This window comes from Pipra filicauda, unplaced genomic scaffold (assembly GCF_003945595.2).
Source record: "Pipra filicauda isolate LSUMZ 115617 unplaced genomic scaffold, ASM394559v2 scaffold2_size9829703_pilon, whole genome shotgun sequence".
Lineage (NCBI taxonomy): Eukaryota > Metazoa > Chordata > Aves > Passeriformes > Pipridae > Pipra > Pipra filicauda.
This window is the reverse complement of record NW_024104421.1, coordinates 3,127,641-3,147,796: the sequence shown is the minus strand read 5'-3', so window position 1 is coordinate 3,147,796 and position 20,156 is coordinate 3,127,641. Positions and strand designations below refer to the sequence as shown.

At 38.4% G+C, this 20,156-nt stretch overlaps 1 protein-coding gene across 3 annotated transcripts in view; it reads right to left on the bottom strand.

The window, feature by feature from the left end:
- Positions 1–20,156, bottom strand: part of DCP1B (decapping mRNA 1B) — a 42,562-nt gene that overhangs the window by 4,201 nt on the left and 18,205 nt on the right. For all 3 annotated transcript variants that reach the window (XM_027726714.2, XM_039383229.1, XM_027726717.2), the window contains exons 4-7: positions 14,562–14,628; positions 12,252–12,387; positions 6,628–6,756; positions 5,048–5,878 (exon numbers count right to left, since the gene is read on the bottom strand). In XM_027726714.2, coding sequence (XP_027582515.2) covers positions 5,048–5,878; positions 6,628–6,756; positions 12,252–12,387; positions 14,562–14,628 — 1,163 coding nt within the window. The remainder of the gene's footprint in view (positions 1–5,047; positions 5,879–6,627; positions 6,757–12,251; positions 12,388–14,561; positions 14,629–20,156) is intronic.

The following is a 20,156-nucleotide window of genomic DNA, read 5'->3' as shown; positions in this document are numbered from 1 at the left end:
TCTTGACCTGCAGCTTTTTCCCAACCCCATGTCATGTAATCATAACAGTGATCATCAGACCTTGTGTTACAAGCTCCTGAACGAGCAGAGGTTTCACTAACTCGCCATAGGTTTGCTCCAAACAGTCAGGCAGTGCTTATGTTTGCTCACCTCTGCTTGGAAATCAACACTGAATTTAGAAGAAAACCAATGTGAGTCCAAAGTGACATCCCCCTGTGGAGTGAGACCTTCGGAGTGGGCACAGATGTTCTCCTGTAAGTGAGAGGATTCTTCTCCTGCCTCTGGAAGACTGTCTGTCCCCAGACACTTATCATAATTTCTGCTCTACTCATCCATGCTGCTGAAGTAACTTCTCTTTAATTTACCTCCAGCAAAATTGGCAGGGTTTGCTTAAACAAGATGACTCTCCCTAATGTGATTTAAAGAATGGATATACAAACTGCTCTGCAAGGGCAGAAACCTCCCGCAAAGGGAAGGTTGGGAGCAGCTGGAGGAGATAATCTGTCCCACTGACATGGCTGAATCTACCACAGACTATGTCAGACCCAGATAACGCATCCCTCGAAATCAAAAGACATTTTTCTCTAGAGTCCAAGGCAAGCAAACAAAACCTGAGACAAACTGCCCTCTTAGTAACATGCAGTGTCTCCTGTCAAACATGTACACACGCTGTGGTTTAAAAGACATGTGAAGAATTATGTCTTCTCAGCATTTTGGTAGGACTTGCCAAGCATATGGAAACTATATGGAATGAGCAATATTGCCATCTACTGGTGACACAGCCAACATCTACAGGTCAGTGCAGAACTTCAAACATCTAGGTCAGAAGAACAGAAAACATACATCTCTTTTTTTCAGTGGATAGCATTTGTGTCTCTACACAATATTAAAATGAATTTTTTGCTAAGTGTTCATGCTCAAAACTTCTCTCATCTAACAAACTTTTACATAAACCACATGGGTTGTTTTTTGGTTTTTGTTTTTTAATATAAAGGAAAATTTTCATTTCAGATTCAGTTCAGATCACCTTGATCTGAACAGGGACAAATGACACCCACCAAAAAATGGGATGCTGATCTTGACATTAATTGCAATTCCTATAACACCATACTTTTGCAGAAAGCACTGAAAATGCTCTGTAAGGACATTAACAGCCTTTGGACCAATCTTATAGCTTTGAGTCATAACAGCCCATCCAAAATTCTGTCGATCAACTTCTTTCCCACAGAACCTAACCTGAGCTGCTTGTTCACCCGGCCTCTACTAAATTATCTCCAGCTTTATCAGGTCAACACTTAAATCTCTGAGTCACTAAGAGTAGGAGTCTACCATCAGCTGTGCAGCAATGAAGTAAGAACAATAAGAAAGGTGCAAAACAATTGTTACAGTATATAGTATTCCTCCTCTGAAGCCCAAGTGCTCCCTAAGATATCAGTCTGATATTCTGTGTGGCTGCTGGCAGATAGATGACATGGTAGCTGGCAAATTCACATAACACCATGAGCTAAGGAATGCACCAGATCTCCTGTAATGCAAACTGATACCTCTGTTGCTCCTGCGTGAGCAGAATCCCACGGGCACCAAGTGCTCCTCTGGAACATCGGAACATCAACACCCAGTGGGTGCTGTGAGCCTCCAACAGTTTTTAGTGGCATTACTTAAAACTGAGAACATCTAATCTAAGAATGGCTCAAGAACTTTAAATGCAGTTAATTAAAATAAAGCTGGTTACAATGCTAACACGGTTTTGTCTTTCAAGTTCAATTTAGAATATTTAATTGATGTTTAGCTACAGAATCTTAAATTAATTTTTGAAACAAGTTTGATGCACCTATTTTCATTCCTCCTGTGCATTTATAATCTCCTGCTGGAACTGCAGTCAGGACAAAGGAGAGGCAATGGTGTGATGCTCACACCAAGGATTCAAGATACCATGCACATACTCAGACGATGTAAGGCTATGTACAAAATACACTCTTGACAGAAAAATGCTCCAGGAAATGAGAAAAATGAGCTGCAGGAGAAGTGGCCTTCTGCAGAAAAGATAAATTTATGTCTGGGTTCTTGTAAGCACTTTTAAAACCATAATTCTGATTAACATAAACACTTAAGCACGCATGTATCTATAATCAGGATAACACATGCCTAACACTAAACATATCCTTAAAAGCCCACTGCAGATTAATGCTTTTTTATTGTATCTTAAGCACACGTTACTCACTGTCTGCATAAGGAATACTTCACAGAATAGGGCTGGCTCCAGACCAGACTGAGTGCTTCCAAGTATTATTCTTCGGCTTTTGCTTTTTTCTTATTTTCTTTTTTTTTTTTTTTTTTTTTTTTCCCCTCTTATTTTTTTTGGTAACTGGCCTCTTCCTTTCCATGTGGGAGATCACAGTTCTTATACCATATGGAGATGCAGCAGAAGCCAATTTAAACTTGGACTTGTAATGTGTCAATTGTGGAAAAGACTATTGCTTTCATTTTCTTAGTGCTGCTGATGGATTTAGGGTGTTCCTTTAATACGATTTTTCCAACAACAGACACTGTCCAGATACCTCTCTATTTCTGTCAGACTTTTTCGAATTTGCTCTTTCTGCATGCTGAAGTGTAGCAGAAGAGGCAATACCAAAAGACAAATAATTACAGAGAACAAACCTTTTGCAGCGTTTGTTGTCAGAATCTGCTTTGATCAATTTTGCATGAGCATGTGCAGATGTATTTGTGCCAATTCAATTTCACTCCAGTGTCTACTCTGCAGGCATGGCAGCACTTAAAGCCTCTGCTCCACTGCAAGGATAATATTATAAAGATTAACGTTGGTTTTAAAAGTTGTTTTTTATCTTCCAGGGTTTTTTTTCCAAAGGAGGCATATTTCATGTGGCTAATTCATGGCTTCCAGAGGAACACGGGCTCGCTCCTTCATTTTTAGCCTCCCTGCCTTTGCTTTTTTGGCAATCTGCTGCATGTGAAAGAGGCCATTCCTTCCAGACTGCAGAGCTTTAGGTGTCCTAAACAACAATTAGTCATGCTTTCATTATCATTTTAGTCTATGCATTAAATCTCAAAAGCAATACTAAATGTGTAGGAAGAGCTGCATCTAATAGTGTTTCGATAGCAGCTGTGGCTGTGTCAGCCTGTGAAGCCACTCCTAGACAGTCTCAATCTCCTTGGTCTGCTCCCAGCCACAGAAAAGGAGACTGAGAGTCTCAGTTGCTTCCTTTTGTTTTTTTTTAAGGTAAACTTGCAGCAATAATCACAGTGAATGAGACTTGGTCCAGAGAAGATTTTTCTTTTCTCCCAAGCTAGTGTTCTATCCAAACTCAAGCAGTAAAATTGTTGTAATTGCGTTATGTCAGACCTCAGTAATTGCCTTTCAATATTGCAACTAATGCTGGCATCGTTTTCTTTTTCATATATACACAGTCATTAGCCATAGCAGCATCTATGGGGATTTTTAATTTGAAAAAAATATATCAGCATATTTCCTTTTTTCTTATTTATGCATAATGACTGGCACTTGCCTCATTTCACTTTTACCTTCAAAGTAGGAATGTCTGAGGTCCTTATGCTATCAGTACATGTACCAGTGAATCAGACAACTTCTTACATTCAAAGCAGGCAAGTTCCATTCCCAGTGAAAACAAGTGAATTTTTGTGACTCTGGATCTTCTTTTTATTCTTTAGCTCTCCACTGGAAAGTCAGAGTTACCATCTGTAAGCAACCGATTCTGAATAATTTTAATGACTAATCCCCAAAAAACTCTTTCACACAGAGATTCAAAATCATGCTGCATTAATTAAGAGAACAAAAATAATGATGGCTATTTGCTATATCAAATTCATCTTCCTCTGACCTCTCTCATGGAATTAGAAAACTTGACCTGTCCCAGACTTAGTGACAGATGTGGCCCTTATATTGTTAAATGACTGTTTCAGCCTCTTCACATATAGAACAACTTTCTAGTATGGGGAGGATTCTTGGAGCACATTGAAGTATTCTGTAGTCTTTCATTCAGGTTTTGATAGAAATAGAAAAATAGAATAAAATAGAACAATGGAATAGTTGCAATAGAAAAGCAGTTTCTGAACTTTACACTGAAAAGGGGAATGCTTTTTCAATTGGATAAGTAACTTCCAGACTCAAATACAAGTCATACTCCAATACAACACAAGAATAGTGGAAGGTCTGTCCACAATAAAGGAAGCTGAAAAGAGCTTAGATGCATCCCTAAACAGGACATGTAAAGACATTCTAGTGTAGAAGATCCTTTAGAAATGTCCAGGATAGGACATTTTGCAATTGCATGTGCTGCTCTTCTGAAGACCAGAAAAAAGTACTCGTGAGAGAGATACAGTCTCTTGACATCTGAATTTTTTAAGACATTAATCTGACTTTTAGGATCAAAACCACCAGAATTATGGGGATTTGCTTTTTTGATGGCATTTAGGTACAAGACCTTTTTTCAAAATAATAGATAGCAAACAAAAAAGAATAGCTAATGAATAGCTAGAAGTAACAGGTGTGGTACAAGATAACTAATTCACCAATATACAAACACTTCAGAAAGCTGCTGTTAGAAAACAAGCGACCTTTTAAGCATCTTTAGCAACTGGAATACAGAAGAATGCATATCTACAGAGAGAAAGCTATAACTAATTTTGTAGAAAAAACTATTAAACCCAAAATATTACACTCATTAACCAGCAATGACACACAACAGCCTGAGACTAAATATGGGAACTGAAAAGTAGGTGACTTTTCAAAGGGCCTCTGGAAAAACCCAACCCTGCAGTATTTTTTGGTCATCCCTGATATGCAAGAGATGTGGCCTTCAGTACTTAAAACACCTCATTTCGGTAAATCAGAACTTACCTGATGTTGTCAAAGTACCCCCTGCAAAATGAAAGACGTGCAACATGTGGGAAGACAGTTACAAGAATACGCTGGCCAAAATGAAGCAAAGACTAACATAACAAATCATCAAGTTTAAAAGACTGCACGAATTTTGTTTATTTATTTATAATTTTTAAAGTTCCCATTTACCTGAAAGAGTGCACTCTGTTTTTCTGTACCAGGTGCCTTTTCTATCCAGGAGTCCAGTGGTTTCAGTGTATTTGTAGTCTGAGTAACAACAGGAAACTTAGCTGCCAAGGTTGGTCTGCTGGATACGTGCAACTGTTGCTCTTGTTGCACTATCTGGAGTTTTTTCAGTAACTCTTGAGGTGAAATCACCCCAGAACTGGCTGCTTGATTGCCAGAGAGAGAAAGTGGCTGTCTGGGAAGTTTGGATTGTTCTTTACCAAGTGTCTGAGCCTCTAAAGTCTGGCCCGGTAGGGACCCGTTGAAATACACCAAAGGTGGCTGGCTCATGTTATTCCCTGGGGCTGCCGGTGCTCCCACAGCAGCAGGAGTCCTGCTGAACACGGAAGCCGTCGAGTTCACAGGTGCTGTCGCACCGGGGTCCATTTTTGTCGCTGACCCTGACTGACTCTGCAATTTCTGCAGCAAGCTCTGAGTGCCAGCAGCATCCTGAACCACGTGAGACGGCGCGATACCGTGAGAAGTCACAGGTTGGAAGAGCCCTGTGAAAGTCTCCCCCGCGGGGTGGATGCTGCCGTTTTCACAGAGCCGGTTCTCAGGGAACTCGGCGAGGGGGTGAAGGTCTGTCCCACGCACCATCAGCTTCTGAATGGCGGGGCAGAGCTGCTTCTCCGCAGAGGGCGACTGCCTGCCGGGCTCCTCGTAGGACAGCGAACGTACCACACCCTGCCTGGCGGGAAGGTTCTCCTGGTGCTGCTTGTTAAGCGGTTCTGAGACATCCTGCTTTCCAAACAGTGCTGTCAGAGACAAGTGCTGTGGTTCAGGGTCCGCATTCTGTGAGGGGACAAAGGAAAAGAGTAAGCGTAGTTCCCTCACGCCTAAGTTGCATTAAGTGGTGACAGTATTTAGCCAGCGGTATTCAAGGGAAAGCTGTGAAAACTGCTATGCTCTTTTTTCCCCAAGAGGATTTTTAATAGTTTTGTCACATAGGAAGGGCAAGAAGACTGCTGCCAAGCTGCTAATGTGGGAGAAAAATCACTGAATCTGAGATATAGCAGTGGCTTTGCTTTAAATATCATGAGAGAGTATCTTCTCTTTCAGCCATCAGTGCAATATTAGTAAGAGACAGAAATCTGCCTGTGTATGAAGTAGGGCTGCTTCTTGTGCATCTGCTGGTCACAGCTGAATTCAGTTTTTAGGATTTGGCAGTGTGATTTGGCTTGAAGATGTACTGAGACTTTTCTTTATTTAGATTCAATTATTTTACCTAAAGAAAAAACAATAAACACAAAAGCTGTGGTCCGGCAATTGACCAGATAAACTTGTGATCAAAGAAGCATCTAAAATTTGAAAGACTAATATTTCTTTGTGGCATCAGGATAGCACGTCTGTAATTCACGTGCTTCCACATCGTACGGTGGGGGTTGGGGAGCTTTTATAAAACAGATTAGTTGTGCATTAAAATCATTCCTTACAGTGGTTCCATCTCAGATTCCTGCACTGACCTTCCCACTGAAATAAATATTCCTACAGGGTTACTTGATTACAGCAGCACTAGTCAGAAAACACACAGCACATTTTACCTTGCTTTGCTGAGAGAGTCGCTGGTGCTGGTTTTCACTGGGCTTCACTGGAATCGGTTTGATTAGGTTGGGGTTGTTATAGATTGCAGAGGAACTGGTTATTTGTTTTGGCTCTGAGCAGGTCTTACACTGCAACAGAAAAGAAGTATCTTTTAGTAGGTGTGACAATATCTTTTCCCCATAGTTCGCAACTGTAGTAAAATACAGACATAAACAGGTATTCAGTAACCAAAAATGCTAATTGCAGCACTGATTATGAAGTATCATGCTACTGGAAAAACTATAACAACTGCAGCCTAATTTTCTAGAACCACGAGGCATATGAAAAATGAACACTTGATTCCAACATTTCCCTAGTATGAGACTTCCCTCTAATTTAAATCTCAGTACGTTTTTTGATCTTCTGCTTTTCCTGCACTTAACAGAACATAAAATAATTTTTAAAAGCACTTTAGAAACCAAGCAACAGACATGCTTTTCCTGCATCAATAGGCAGCTAGAAGTAGTTCAGATCCATAAAGGATAAATGTGCCTATAAAGAACACTTAAAATGCTTTTTTTAAAGAGCAGAATTATAACTCAAACTCTTTTACATAAATCTTCAGTTTGTGGGAACTTGGAGGATGCATATATCTGCACAGAGAATTAATGAAAGATTTAATCAGTTTGTAAAATCAGTATGTTTTCTTATTAAATATGACAATATTAATAACAAATTTATAAAAAGATGGGCAGAGACAAATAACTAAAAGTGATCAGGGACATGGAATAACTGTCCTATGAAAAGGGCAAGATTTAATTCAGAGAAAACCCACAGAAAATGCTGCATGAAAGAGATAGAAAAGGAAAAGGTGAACAAGATGCTCCTTTTTACATTGTAAAATATAAGAATATAGTCAATGAAACTAAAAAAAAATTTGGGTATACAAAGAATGCTACTGTCAGTAGAAAAGAAAACAGTATATTGGAAGTCATTGTCACTTGATACAATTGAAACCAAAAAACTGGAAAGACTTTGAGAAGAATTATCTAACAAAAAGTTAATTCTATCCAACAATAATATTCATAGTTAATTATCTGAATTTGATGGGCTCTAAATTTTACACTGCAGGACAAATGGCTGGGTGAGGAATGATCAATTTTGGTTTCTCATTCTTTCCTCCAAAAAGCCCAGTCTTGTGTGTTACTGGGAACAGAATTCTGGGCTGGGCAGACTATGTGGACACACAGCAGAGTCACTGCCAGAGTCACTGCCAGTGTTCTTTCCAGAACTTCCTGAGACAAACTCCTTGGCTCCCTAGGCTAGGTGAGAAAATAACCCCCACTCTCAAATATACAAAACTCATCATTTAATCGATTTCTGACACCTACTGCAGCAATAAACAAAGACATGCTGGTGCCAGGGCTGCTCAGTAAAGCAGAACCAGAGTTCTCCTGGGGACTTAAGGGGCTCTAGGAGGTCCTGAATGCTTTCTCTGCAACATTTGTCCTCAGGAATCCCAGACCCCTGAGGCTGGTGAGAAAGTCTGGAGTGATGAAGACTCACTTGGTGGGGGAGGATCAGGATAGGCAGCATGAAGCCCCTATTTGATCTATACTAAAACAAGCGAAGACAATTTTGTTTTTCAGATTGGACAGATCCTACATGATACTATGTAGACCAAAACTGCACTTCAGCAAGGTTAAATAGCTTTTTTCTCCCAAACTGTTCTCTTTCTAATGATGCTGCTTTTTCTTCAACATACCTCCTTCTTATTGCTATTTTCCAGCATAACCCACATAAGCTTTTCCTTTAACACGGTGGATAACATACTCTTGAATATTTCACAATGAGTTCTACAGAACTTAAATAATATCCTTATTTCCTCAGGATATTTTAAAAGGCTTAATTCTTCAGAAACCATAAATACCTTAGATTCCACTGTCATACTCTGCATGATCACAGAACTAAGCATATAAAAATGAGGCAAGAAGCAGCAGAGTTTAACATTATATAAGCATTTTTCAGACCAAATTCCTCAGCAAAATGAACATCAGTAAACACAAAGGCCTATAGAGAATGACGTTGACCTGACTTGGTATCATTGCTGTGATTTAATAACATGGCTACTAGGCTGGTATCAAACACAGAGTAGTACATTGAAGAGAAAAAAAAGCCTGTGATGATTTCAAAAGAATCTGTGACTATTGGAGCTCAGAATATAAAGCCATTTTGGCAGATGGGGAGCATGGCCTTGCTGATGAGTAAGTTAGGAGCACCAGCATGACATTTTAAGCAACTGTCAGGTAGACAGGTAAAGAAGGTACCAGATGTCATCATCAACAAACAGAAAAAAGCAGCATGAAAGAAATGTCACCATGCTCTTTAGTGATAGAACTCATCAGCTACAACATTTGACTTTGTCTTGTTCAAAACCATGCTCCTACAAAGGATGCATAAGAAATCAAAAGGTTCTAAGATCAAGTCAAAGAAAGGCTCGGCAACATTGGAACAAAACGTGGTGAACGCGAATCAAAAAGCGCAAGAACATCACTGAGGATGTTTTGGTGAGTTTGGTATAGGCAGAGACACTTGAGGAAAACAGCTGCTCTGTGCTGTGAGATTTCATAGTCCACCTGTACAACATGAAGCTCAAACTGAACAGGACACAGGCAAAGGAAAGAGATGATGGATAAGCACAGAAGCTCAGCACTGCAGTTCTCCTGAGGCAAATACCATGTCACATCCCAATCTTATGCTCTGCAGCGAAAACCTGACTTTGAGACATGTGAGCTACAAATAACTGACAAGAACAAGGAGGAGATGCTAGAAGGTCTGGTACAAGGAAAGAATATCAGCCACAGCTTGATGGAACTTAGAAGAGCTTTGTGAATTGATGTCTGCGCTGAAAGAAATGAAGTGGGCTTTGAAGTCAGAGCTTGAGTGCAGACCTAAAAGGCCGTGGAAAGTGAGGATTTCTACCTACCTGACGTAGTGCAGCTACAAAATGACATTAATGAACAGTCACATGAAGGTGTACAGGGTGCTCAGCAGAAGAGAGTAACTAAAGAGGATAAGAACTGTCTCCCAGAAGAGCAGTAGCAGCAAGGCTTTCCAGTCAAAGCCCTGCTCAAGTGAGACACATGGAACCACTTCAGACTATTTAAGCACAGTAATGTCAACTTTGCATCATCCAGGCTGCCTATGGCAGTGCTCTGAGGGAAGCTAGACCTTCTGTATCCTACCATCAAGTCTTTCACACAGTCAATAAACCAAAAGCTAAGACACCTGAAAACTTTGAAACTATATTCCTGTTTGGTCAGGGCAGTACCAGTGGAACATTTTGCTTAAAACCAGTGAAGATGCAGGCAAAGAACAGAAACAGAAGTCCAGAGGTCATGCTTGCACACTACCAGAAATTATGTTCTCATCAAATGGTTGTGTGTCCTTAGTAATGAAGAAGGAAGGTTCAGTTATATTGGACTGATCAAGCAGACAAAGGACATTCACTTAATTTGACCTTTACTGAATCAAAGATGGTGGGGTAAGTGGGTAGATGCTGGAGAAGATCTGTGCAGCACAGAGCTAAAACTAGAGCTTGTCCTGCAGTACAAGGCACAATGGTTAAGGAGAAACACATTTTGTCATGCTTCGTTCTGTACCCTCAGAGCTGTTCTACTGTGTATCTCCCTGGCTATCATTATGGGGCCAGCTAACACCACTTTTTCTTGCCAGAGATCAAGAGAAGGCAAGTGCATAAGAAGCACAGTTTTCAAAAAATAATTCAGTGATTTAGCATCTTAAAGCTCCATTAAAAAAAAAAAAAAAAGGAGGGGGGGCTATGTATTTTATTTTGCATGTAACCTCTAAACGTGTAACCTAATTTGGGAACAAGATATACCCTTCAAAATCAGTTACACCACTAAAAATTGAGCAAATTTCCTTAAAAGAACACCAAGAAAATTGGTGTTCTTCCAATACTTTAAAACACCCTCTTCACTGAAACAACACAGAATTCAAAAAGGAGCACAACGTATTTCATAACTGGTTTTAGCACGTCAGCATTTTAATTCATAATACATACACTGGCAATAAAGTGGATGTCATGAAGCAGCCAAAACATGCTCCAAAACATATTGACATTAAATACAAAAATGGTTGTCATTGCTTTTATCTGTCACACTCTTTTGAAATTTATATTGCTAACAAGACAAGAAATCACACATATCCTGCTCTTAAGAGGTAAGACACTCCTAGTACTCATGTTCCAGATGAAGAGGAAGTTATCATGTTAGTTTTTATTTTCTTGGCAATCCCTTAAATGCACAAAGATTAAAAGATGAAGTAAGAAGCAAGTTTTCAAAAGATCTTATCTGCAAAGGGAAAAGTCCTAAAAGTTATTATTTAAACAACAGAATTTCCTCTTCTTTGTCTTGATTTTCTGTGTGCTAATGTAGAAATGGAAGGTAACTTCTTTTAGATTTATTACCTCCTTTTCACAGGATCTGAAGACAGCTTAATATTTTTCCAGTTTTCCATTTACAGTATTTTAAGATTATTTAATGGAAATCTCTTAAACATTTGGTAACATCTCAGATCACACTCTCTAATGCCAACACTAGATACTGATTCAGTATTAAAACACAGAAAATATACCCATTTCTGGAAGTGTTTGTCCACCACAATACTTTAAATCAGAAAATACAAAGGCCCCAAGCTTCAAAAGAAACTATACCACAACAAAAAAGGCTGGATCTCACCATAACTCAAACAGTTTGCTATTATCTTTCTGAGGATGTTATTAGTAGCTACATTTCAGAAAAAAATAAACATGAAATTTAAAGAGAGAAAAAGATATATATATATTTCTAGACTCAGAACACTTATGAGCTTTATTATTGCATGACAGCACATAAGCAGTACAGGAAACAGCAGCAGGAACCTGCAGGCTCTGTAACAATTTGCAGCTTATATATGAATAGTTAAAATTATTAGATTTTTATTCCCCAAAGTAAAACGTTTTTGATTGCTCAATAATAGAGAACATTATTAGTCCATTAGTTACTTCTTTATTTAGAAGCCTCAGAAGACCAAAGAAGCACATGGGCTGAAACCATACTGCATTTCAACCTTTTCATTTCCTTCCATTAGTGTCTGAAAGTAGCTAACAACCACAATTAAAAGCAGTAACTTCACTGTCAAAGGCCTCCTCTGAGCCAAGTCATTTGTACAAACCTCAGAAACTGTTACCAGGTGAACACTTCACCCAGAAAAAGGGCACAAGGTGCTACTCAATAAGCACAGGAGATCTAAGGATAAAAATGAAAGGCAATTGATACTTGTTCTTACCCTCTACCATTCAACAAATAATCAACCATATACATGTTCTCCTTCCAGAAGTTTTTATTGATGGCATTTATTTCTTTTGAACCCTTAGAAAATCCTGTCAGAACTTTTCTACCAGCTGCTCCACAAAAACGAGAGAGCACACTGTCCAAAAGCGCTTCACTTTTGAGTAAAACTATTCAAAAAGGAAACAAACCAAAATCAAACCTTTTATGTTTCATAATGTAAAGGAGGAGCATGTTGGCATCATAGCATTGCCCAAAAGAAACTTCTTCTTTTCATAAACAGCAAGTCTCACCTTGGTATACTCATCTTTGGCCTTGGTAAGCATCCGTAAGATATCCACTTCTTTGTTATTAGCAGAGTTCATAAGCATTGGGGACACTCCTGTTCCTGTGCCCTGCTGTGCTTTGAATTGTTCCTGCTGAGTGAGGCTGAAAGTTGGAGGGGAGAGGAGAATATACAAGACAAAAAACCCAGATAAAATATAAAAAGTTTAACCACAACTACCGTACAATGCTTAATTGAAACTCAAATATTTTTGTTTTCCCCCATCTACGTTAAAGCATGTATTAAAAAGATCTCTATTAAAAGATCTATATAAATCCATAATTTGACATGAGATCAATTTGCTCCCATCTTGAATACACTAGACCACAGAATAAAATTTCTGTGACTGAGTCACAATTTCTATATCCAGAAGGAGCAGGGAATTTATAGTGTTATTCAGTTCTGCTGGTGGTGGAGGATGGCAAACACACACAAATCAGGCATTAACTACTAGCAAATGACCAATTTCCTGCCCCAGCTGTTTTACTATTATTGTAGAATGCTGAGAATTAAAACACGCAGCCAATTGGCTGAGCAACAGGGTATTTTTTATCTATATGAAATACTGCTATTATAAACCACTACATGTGGTTTACATTTGCATGAATCCTCTGAAAACTAGGTTTTATTGTAGTAAATTACCAGTTTGAGAGCACCTAATCACCACCAACTGAAACTTGAGCTAGTTAACTAAAACGAGCTGTCAAAAACCTGGGTTTCCTGGGGTTCATTGCTTATTTCTGTAAATTCATCCCCATCAATTATTTCTTGGGTCACAACTGACTCATTTTAGAGCTGTAGGATATACAGTAAAACCAACAAACCCCACTAAACAAACCCTCAACACTGTCACAGCCAGTGTTTCACAATGTTTTGTCACTGCAAAATGAAAAGCAGCAGGTAGTACTTTAAAAAAAGGATATACAGAGGAAACATGACTACCTTCCCATCCAGTATTTTATCACAAATCCGATCTGGAACATAGCAGTAGAAGACTTAGAGCACTTTGCTATGAATTGTGTGAGGATGAGCCCTGTGTGGACTTGTACTGCAAGGGCACATAAATGGGCTTTTGGGCACTTGGCAACTTTGCCAATCAAACTTGATGTCACTCCCTCAGCAAGCCTCTGGCTACGGAAGCTGTTAGGACTGAGACAGATGACCTGAAAGGGAGAGTTCCACAGGTCTTTGCACTGTGCTTTGTTAGCACCTAATACTGTCAGCTTGACTGTACCCACTTCCCATGGCTTTGCTCGGGATGATAAAGACGTGGCTCTACATCATCCCTCCTCCTGTCCCTTGCAAGATTTGTGATGCAATGATATGTTCAGCCCTGTATACCACAGGAAACTGGAATATCCAATCACTGCCTGTTCCTACCCAGCCCCTTCAGTATATCCTCCACATTATAGCTCTAAAAAATTTAGATTGCATATATTGATAAAATTTGTGAGACTTCAGCTCTTTCCTCCTCCAAGCAAACATTAAATCCTGCAGAACACAGTCATAAGAAAAGGCTCATTGCAAACAAGCCCATAATTAGGCTGCCTGAGGGCAGAGCAGAAGCATGAGCCTTGTCCATCCTGGACACATGAAGAAAGGAGTGAGAGTGGAAAAAACTATCCATGACATTCTCATATTAAAAACCAGCTGAGAATATAGTTCTGTGTGATCTCCAACTTGACTGCAAAACTAAAGCTTCTGTAATACGTATAAAATAATAACATCTTTATGTACACGAAAGTAAGAAATTCAAAGATAACTGAAGTCTTGCTTTATATTCCAAAAACAAAGTGAATTTTGTACATACCACTAAGAAATGAAGAAGCAGGAATTCAGTCATGATGTACAAACAGGACAAAACCCACAGAAATTGTATTAATATATTATGCCTTCAAGATAGCCTGCACTTACCTTGATTGAAGAAAAAAGGTAACAGTAACATTGAAAATCAAAATCTCCCCAAACCGAAAAATATATTAAACCCCCAAAGAAAACAATTCTTCAAAACAGATCCCTGAGTCATCAGGAAATAAATCATATCAACTGTTACACTCGGATGTAGCTGGAAAGCTGCACTGCAAATTAGGAAAAAGTATTGCAATACAGTGACTTATTTCTGATTATACAAAATGCAGGCTTGACAATTGCAACAAAGTTTATAAATATAGGTTTAAAGCAGAAAGGTATGATCATTCTAGAAATATAATGTGCATGTATGTACAGAAATACATACATAAAAAAGCACATAAAAAAGTCTTGGTTACCCATCACTTACTTTTTCATGAGCTCTGCAATTCTTTGGCATTCTTCCTTATCATAAAACCAAATCCCATATATGGACACTGCAAATGCACATCAAACACAAACTATGAGAATCTCCTCAGACAGCAATTCTACCTGGTAGATATTTAAAAGTGACCTGTAAAGAAATTTTAAAATTTATTTCTGTCTTATGTTTTCCCCATCTATAAACAAAAAAAGACACCTGAGATCCTATAAAAATCAGAAAAGATCAAAGGCACATTTCTAAGCATGTAAATTACAAGCTCTTAAATATTCAATAGAGGCAAAGGTATTTGATTCTTTTCTCCAGAACATTAAACCAGTAGGGTTTTTTTCTTTAAAATCTTTTTCTCTGACATTTTTTTCAGTTGTCATATCACATCCATTAGACTCCAGTGACTAGCTCACTGCAGGGAGTGTTGCAGCATACATAAGTAGGAAAATCTGTTTAGCTTTCAACAGTGTTCAGGTCTATCCTATATAGCATCAAAGTTGTTGAAGTAGTAGGAACATAGCTCTGCCTTCCCGCAGATTTCCTATAATGCTGCCCATGATTTTCACCGCAAAAGTAGTAACTATCTGCAGCCAACCCCAAGATTAGAATTCTATGCATAAGTTTAGATCTTCACTAAAGTAAGTGCAGCAACAACAGATTTGAATTTACTAGTAGTTGAAGATTTTCAAACATACAGACCGCTAATGAAACCATCATGATGGTAAGAACCATAATGGGACTGTAGTTAGTGCAGGTTCCATAATCATCCTAAACAGGGAGCTTTTCTCCACTCACAGCCATGTGATATAGCTCTGGTAAGATAGCCTGGGAATAAATCTACAACACTGTCTCAAAACAATCTGTCCACATTTGTCAGGGTAACTGTCCTAGTTTTAACCTCAGGCATCTGCTGTGAGAAGAGGAAGGCAGGAGCACAAAGCCTTAACACAGATCTTCCCATCTCCATCACCACAACCTTGTGCACCATCCATGTTCATGGCACCAAAGAGGTAGGTGCTGTGTTTCTTCCCCCTTCCCCCTCCTACCCTATTGCAGGGAAGAGTTTTCCCTTAACCTTACTAAGAAATGGCAGTTCTTAACACGTCTTCAAACACAGTAGTGGCTAGATTTCGTTTGAAAATGGGTTTCATTTGAAATGGATTGAGTACCTGCTTAAAAACAACTGCAACACGGACCCTGATGATGTAATATTTCCTCAGATCAGCAGAATCCAAAAGCAATAACTCCTTCAATTCCACTGAGCCAAACCCGTGGCACATGAAGTGTACGTTGGCTTTGTTAGTGTTTGGAAAGAAAACCAATGTACAGCTGCTTGTAAGACACAAGTGTAATATTTTTCTCCATTTCCCCCTCAAATTTTTCAGCTGTGTATTGTCTTCTATAGAACTAAAAATGGTTCAAACTGTTTAATGCAGCACGCTGGTGAAAAGTCTAAACTATCCCAAAAACCAAAAGACACCCTGTAGAAATACAAAAATTGACTTTTAAAAGATGTACTGTCCTTTTTATGACTAATGCAAAGGGTGATGATTTCTATTATTCACCTAAAAAAGGCAAGTAACATAATACGCACCAGTGGTTCTACAGATATGCAACATAAGAGCTGAACTGCAAAAATAATCTCAGTTTTTTAACATAAATATTAAAATATGCATGAAAATATACATTAATATTCTAGCACATTCCAATAGGCATCCAATAATAAATTGTGAATCTGTAGAAGAGTGTGTGAACTCACAAGGTTCCAAAACACCAACCTGTTACGCAAAACTACACATTCTTCTGATGAAACACATTTGAAAACTTATTGTCCAAATCACAATTAACCCTATATTCTTCAATCCAATGACACAGCAAGCAGACTGAGAGCCCCAGACAAATCAAATTTGTTTTAATCAAGATTCTTCTTTGTTAGAAAAAAAATCTGAAGAGTAATGATGAAATTTTGGCCATCTGCTTCATCTTCTCAAATTTTTTTTTATGTCTGCCACAGCTGGTGGTACCATCAATACGAAACACAGGTTGAGCAGCTTCACCTTTTGGCCAACTGATCAAACATGTCATAGACTACTTATGAATATCTAATAAATCTGAATGCTGACAGTCCCTTGGAAATGCTGCAGGGCTTCTGGCCATTCAAAGTTGAAAGACTGGAATCAACTACTGTTGGAATCAACACTAAACTGTTTACTAGTTTACTTCAACTCAGTGACAAACACAAGTAAACTGTCTGATAACCAGTATAACAGATAATTTCAGGTTTTACAGGACTACAACTAATATTTTGACATAGAATTCCAACAAATACAAACCCATTTCAGATCACAGAATAAGGACACTGGGTCTGTCCCACCAAACCAAACTACCACCCTTAACTCCAGCTTTAAGTCAGAGCCAGAGACCTTCAGCCTAGATGTCAGCTGAGCTTCAAACCCACTCACAGTGGTTTGAAGCTTCCCTTCTCACCTCAGTTAAATGGTACTTTCAACTCAGATTAGGAAGCACAGCTGAAAGCCAGCTAAGACCAAAGCCCAACAACCTCTGAGCCTACAGCTCACCCAGTTGGGAGGGAAATCTTTCAGAAGTGGACAGTTCTACCCTTCTTCCTTCCACACTTCTCCCATCTGCCCAGAACAGAGGAACACTTCAGAAACACACTGAGAAATAATCACTCAGCTGCTCCATTTGTGGCAGCACAACATACTCTGAGCTCTTTCATGCATGCGAGAACGAGGTACTGGTGAGAAGGCAGTAAATTGTGGGAATCTGAGACACCTGGAGTAACCATGGTGTAAATTCACACTACAGTACTATATTCTGCTATGATCTGCATTTAAGGGAGAAAAAAGTGTAAATAGTAGTAGTAAAAATCTGTATTAATGGCCTCCATCTTGATTAATGATGAACACAAAATGGCAAAAAGAGTTCTGATGTGTGTGACAACACATAAAAACCCACGACCAGAAAAAGAACCCAAGATGATTACAAACTGTAACTGTTGTGAACCTGGCACACACACAATAACAATTTCACTGCAAGCTTTCTACCATCCTGAAAACACTGCATGTCTTATCAGGGTTAAATCTAAACAGATTACTTTTATCTGCCTTCCCTCTCTATCAGACTGTTTGACAAAACTGAATTCCTGATCTAAGTATCATCTGTAGAGTGGTAATTTCACTAAAATATTCACATCAAAAATGTATCATGAAACAGCAGAGGAAAAAGCAAATTTTTCTACTGCTGCACAGAAGAGGAAATATTAAGTCACTTTTAGGCCCAGCTTCAACCAGAAAGTTACCCAAGAAGAGATTATTGTAAAAAACAGAAAAAAAAAATCAAAATCAATTGATGACATTAAAGGAAAAAGAAAGCATCAAATTACAATGTTCTTAACAAGATTACACAAAGCTAGAAGGATATAATGCAGCTATCAAATCAAGAAGATCCAATTAATATTGAATGGGAAGCTAAATAAATGACTGAAATAATCTAATTGAAATTATTAAATATTAAGGGATATCAGTCTTTAGAATTTTTAGAATTTGAAAAAGGTAGACTACCCATAAATCAAAACTAAAGAATTTTGAACTGAAAATCTGTGAAGCTCCTTTAATAGCTCAGTGGTTGAGTTTCAGGAAGTAAACTATTTAAGTTTTAAATCACGACTTCAGAGCCAATTCTACAGCTTCCGCCTTACAATTTTCATTTTTTGGCTATGGATTTCTCCTGTCCTCACAAACACTAGAGCACTTGATACTATTTATAAGCAGAAGCTGACAGCTGCTATCTACCAGAATTATGGATAACAATTTCTAACCTCTCAGTATTTGAAGCATTTATTTAGTTATTATGATAATGCAGAATTTCCTATCAACTTGAATCATTCGCGTTAAGTATTCTATTACAAAGGACAGCATTCTCTAGGATTATTTGTTTTACTCTTTATTTTTCCAGCTATTAGCTTTTTTTGCCTTCTATTGGCTAGATGTTTCCATTACCAAAGTTTTTCTTTCAGCGCACCTGGAACACATGATTTTTAAGCTATTGCTGCACAGACTGTATAAAGTATTTAAGATTGGTAAAAATTAATACGGAAATAACTACTTACTAGAGACTCCCCCATACCCTGATGGTATTATAAATACATATATAAAATTGTTCTTAAACTTTCATATTTTATATCATGCTTCTTAAGGTACTTTATTCCCTATGTATGGTCTAGACTCTTGCTCCTGACTATGTAAATCCATGCCTGGCTATATTAAAAAGCAGTTCCTGTACACCCATCTTACGTGGCAGCCAGACACCTTCACGTTGGTTGTCCTTTCTCTTTGCTGTCTACCATTCCTGTAATATTTGTCTCTTCAGCAAACTATCAATGCTTGCATATCTTTTCCTAGTACTTTTTAAAATACTGCAGCCCCCAATTTGCAGCACCTACTGAAAAAGGAACCAAAGTGAGTTATACCCACAATAATAATTTTTAATCTACCAGTTCTTCACCTAAAACATGAACTAAAGCATGCCATGTTAATTTTGTGCTCCTCTACTCCAATGTAAGTGTGTTTCTTTTGCCCATGATGTTTACAGTCACAGTACAAGCATATGATGTTCCACCTACTTTGCTCAGGCTCAAGAGGTGCAGGAAACTTGCCTGTTGAAGCTCTACATCCTGCTCTGCAGTACAATGCAAGAGAGGACTGCAACAAAGGAAAGCAAATACAAAATACTGCAGCTGAGGCAACTGCACACTCTCTTGAAAAGCTGAATTCCATCTCTGATGCTGCCCCAGAGATGTTGTGCAATGATACACAAGCTGTGAAATGTCATCTTAAGTGGCTGCACTGACTGTGTGTGCCTCATTTCCCAGTGTTTGATTTGAGATCCCAGACCTCTGGGAAAGATGTGAGTGCATGACCTGCAAAAACACCACCTACTTACGAGCACAACCAAATCCAAGTCTGTAAGAAGTGGTTTTGATCATGTGAATAATAAGTATACTGGAAAACTTTGGCTCGAATAATGGAAGTCAGGCACCCCTTATTTAATTGGTCTCTGCTCTAGGATCCCAATTTGTAAAATGGGGAGAATAATATTTCTAATCTGAGCAAGGTAAAACGGTTCAGTTTGTTCACGAGTTATCAGCTATTATACTGCCTATTTTTGCAGAAAACAACAAGAAAAAAGCAATTAATAATTCTGTCCCTAGCGCAGAATTTCAGTGGCATATAACAAAGCAAGAGACCCACGTGTCAGTTATGAGAAAAAAGCCAGAACACTGAGTAGCCACTCTTCATGTGAACATCATTCTGATTGTTTGATAACTGAAACAAAGTCCTTACTGCAAAAGAAAATGATCATGTGATATAAAATTCCATAAACAGAGAGATCACACAAGTAACCCTAATTTTGCTATTTCCTAGTTTAAGAGTCAAAGTTCTTCTAGCTTCCAACAGTCTTTAAGTTCTTTCAAACACAACATTTTGCTTAGGTCTTTAGGTACTTAAAACCAAAACACTAGAAAAAAAATTTAAATTTTATCCTATTATACCATATTGATAGTAATGT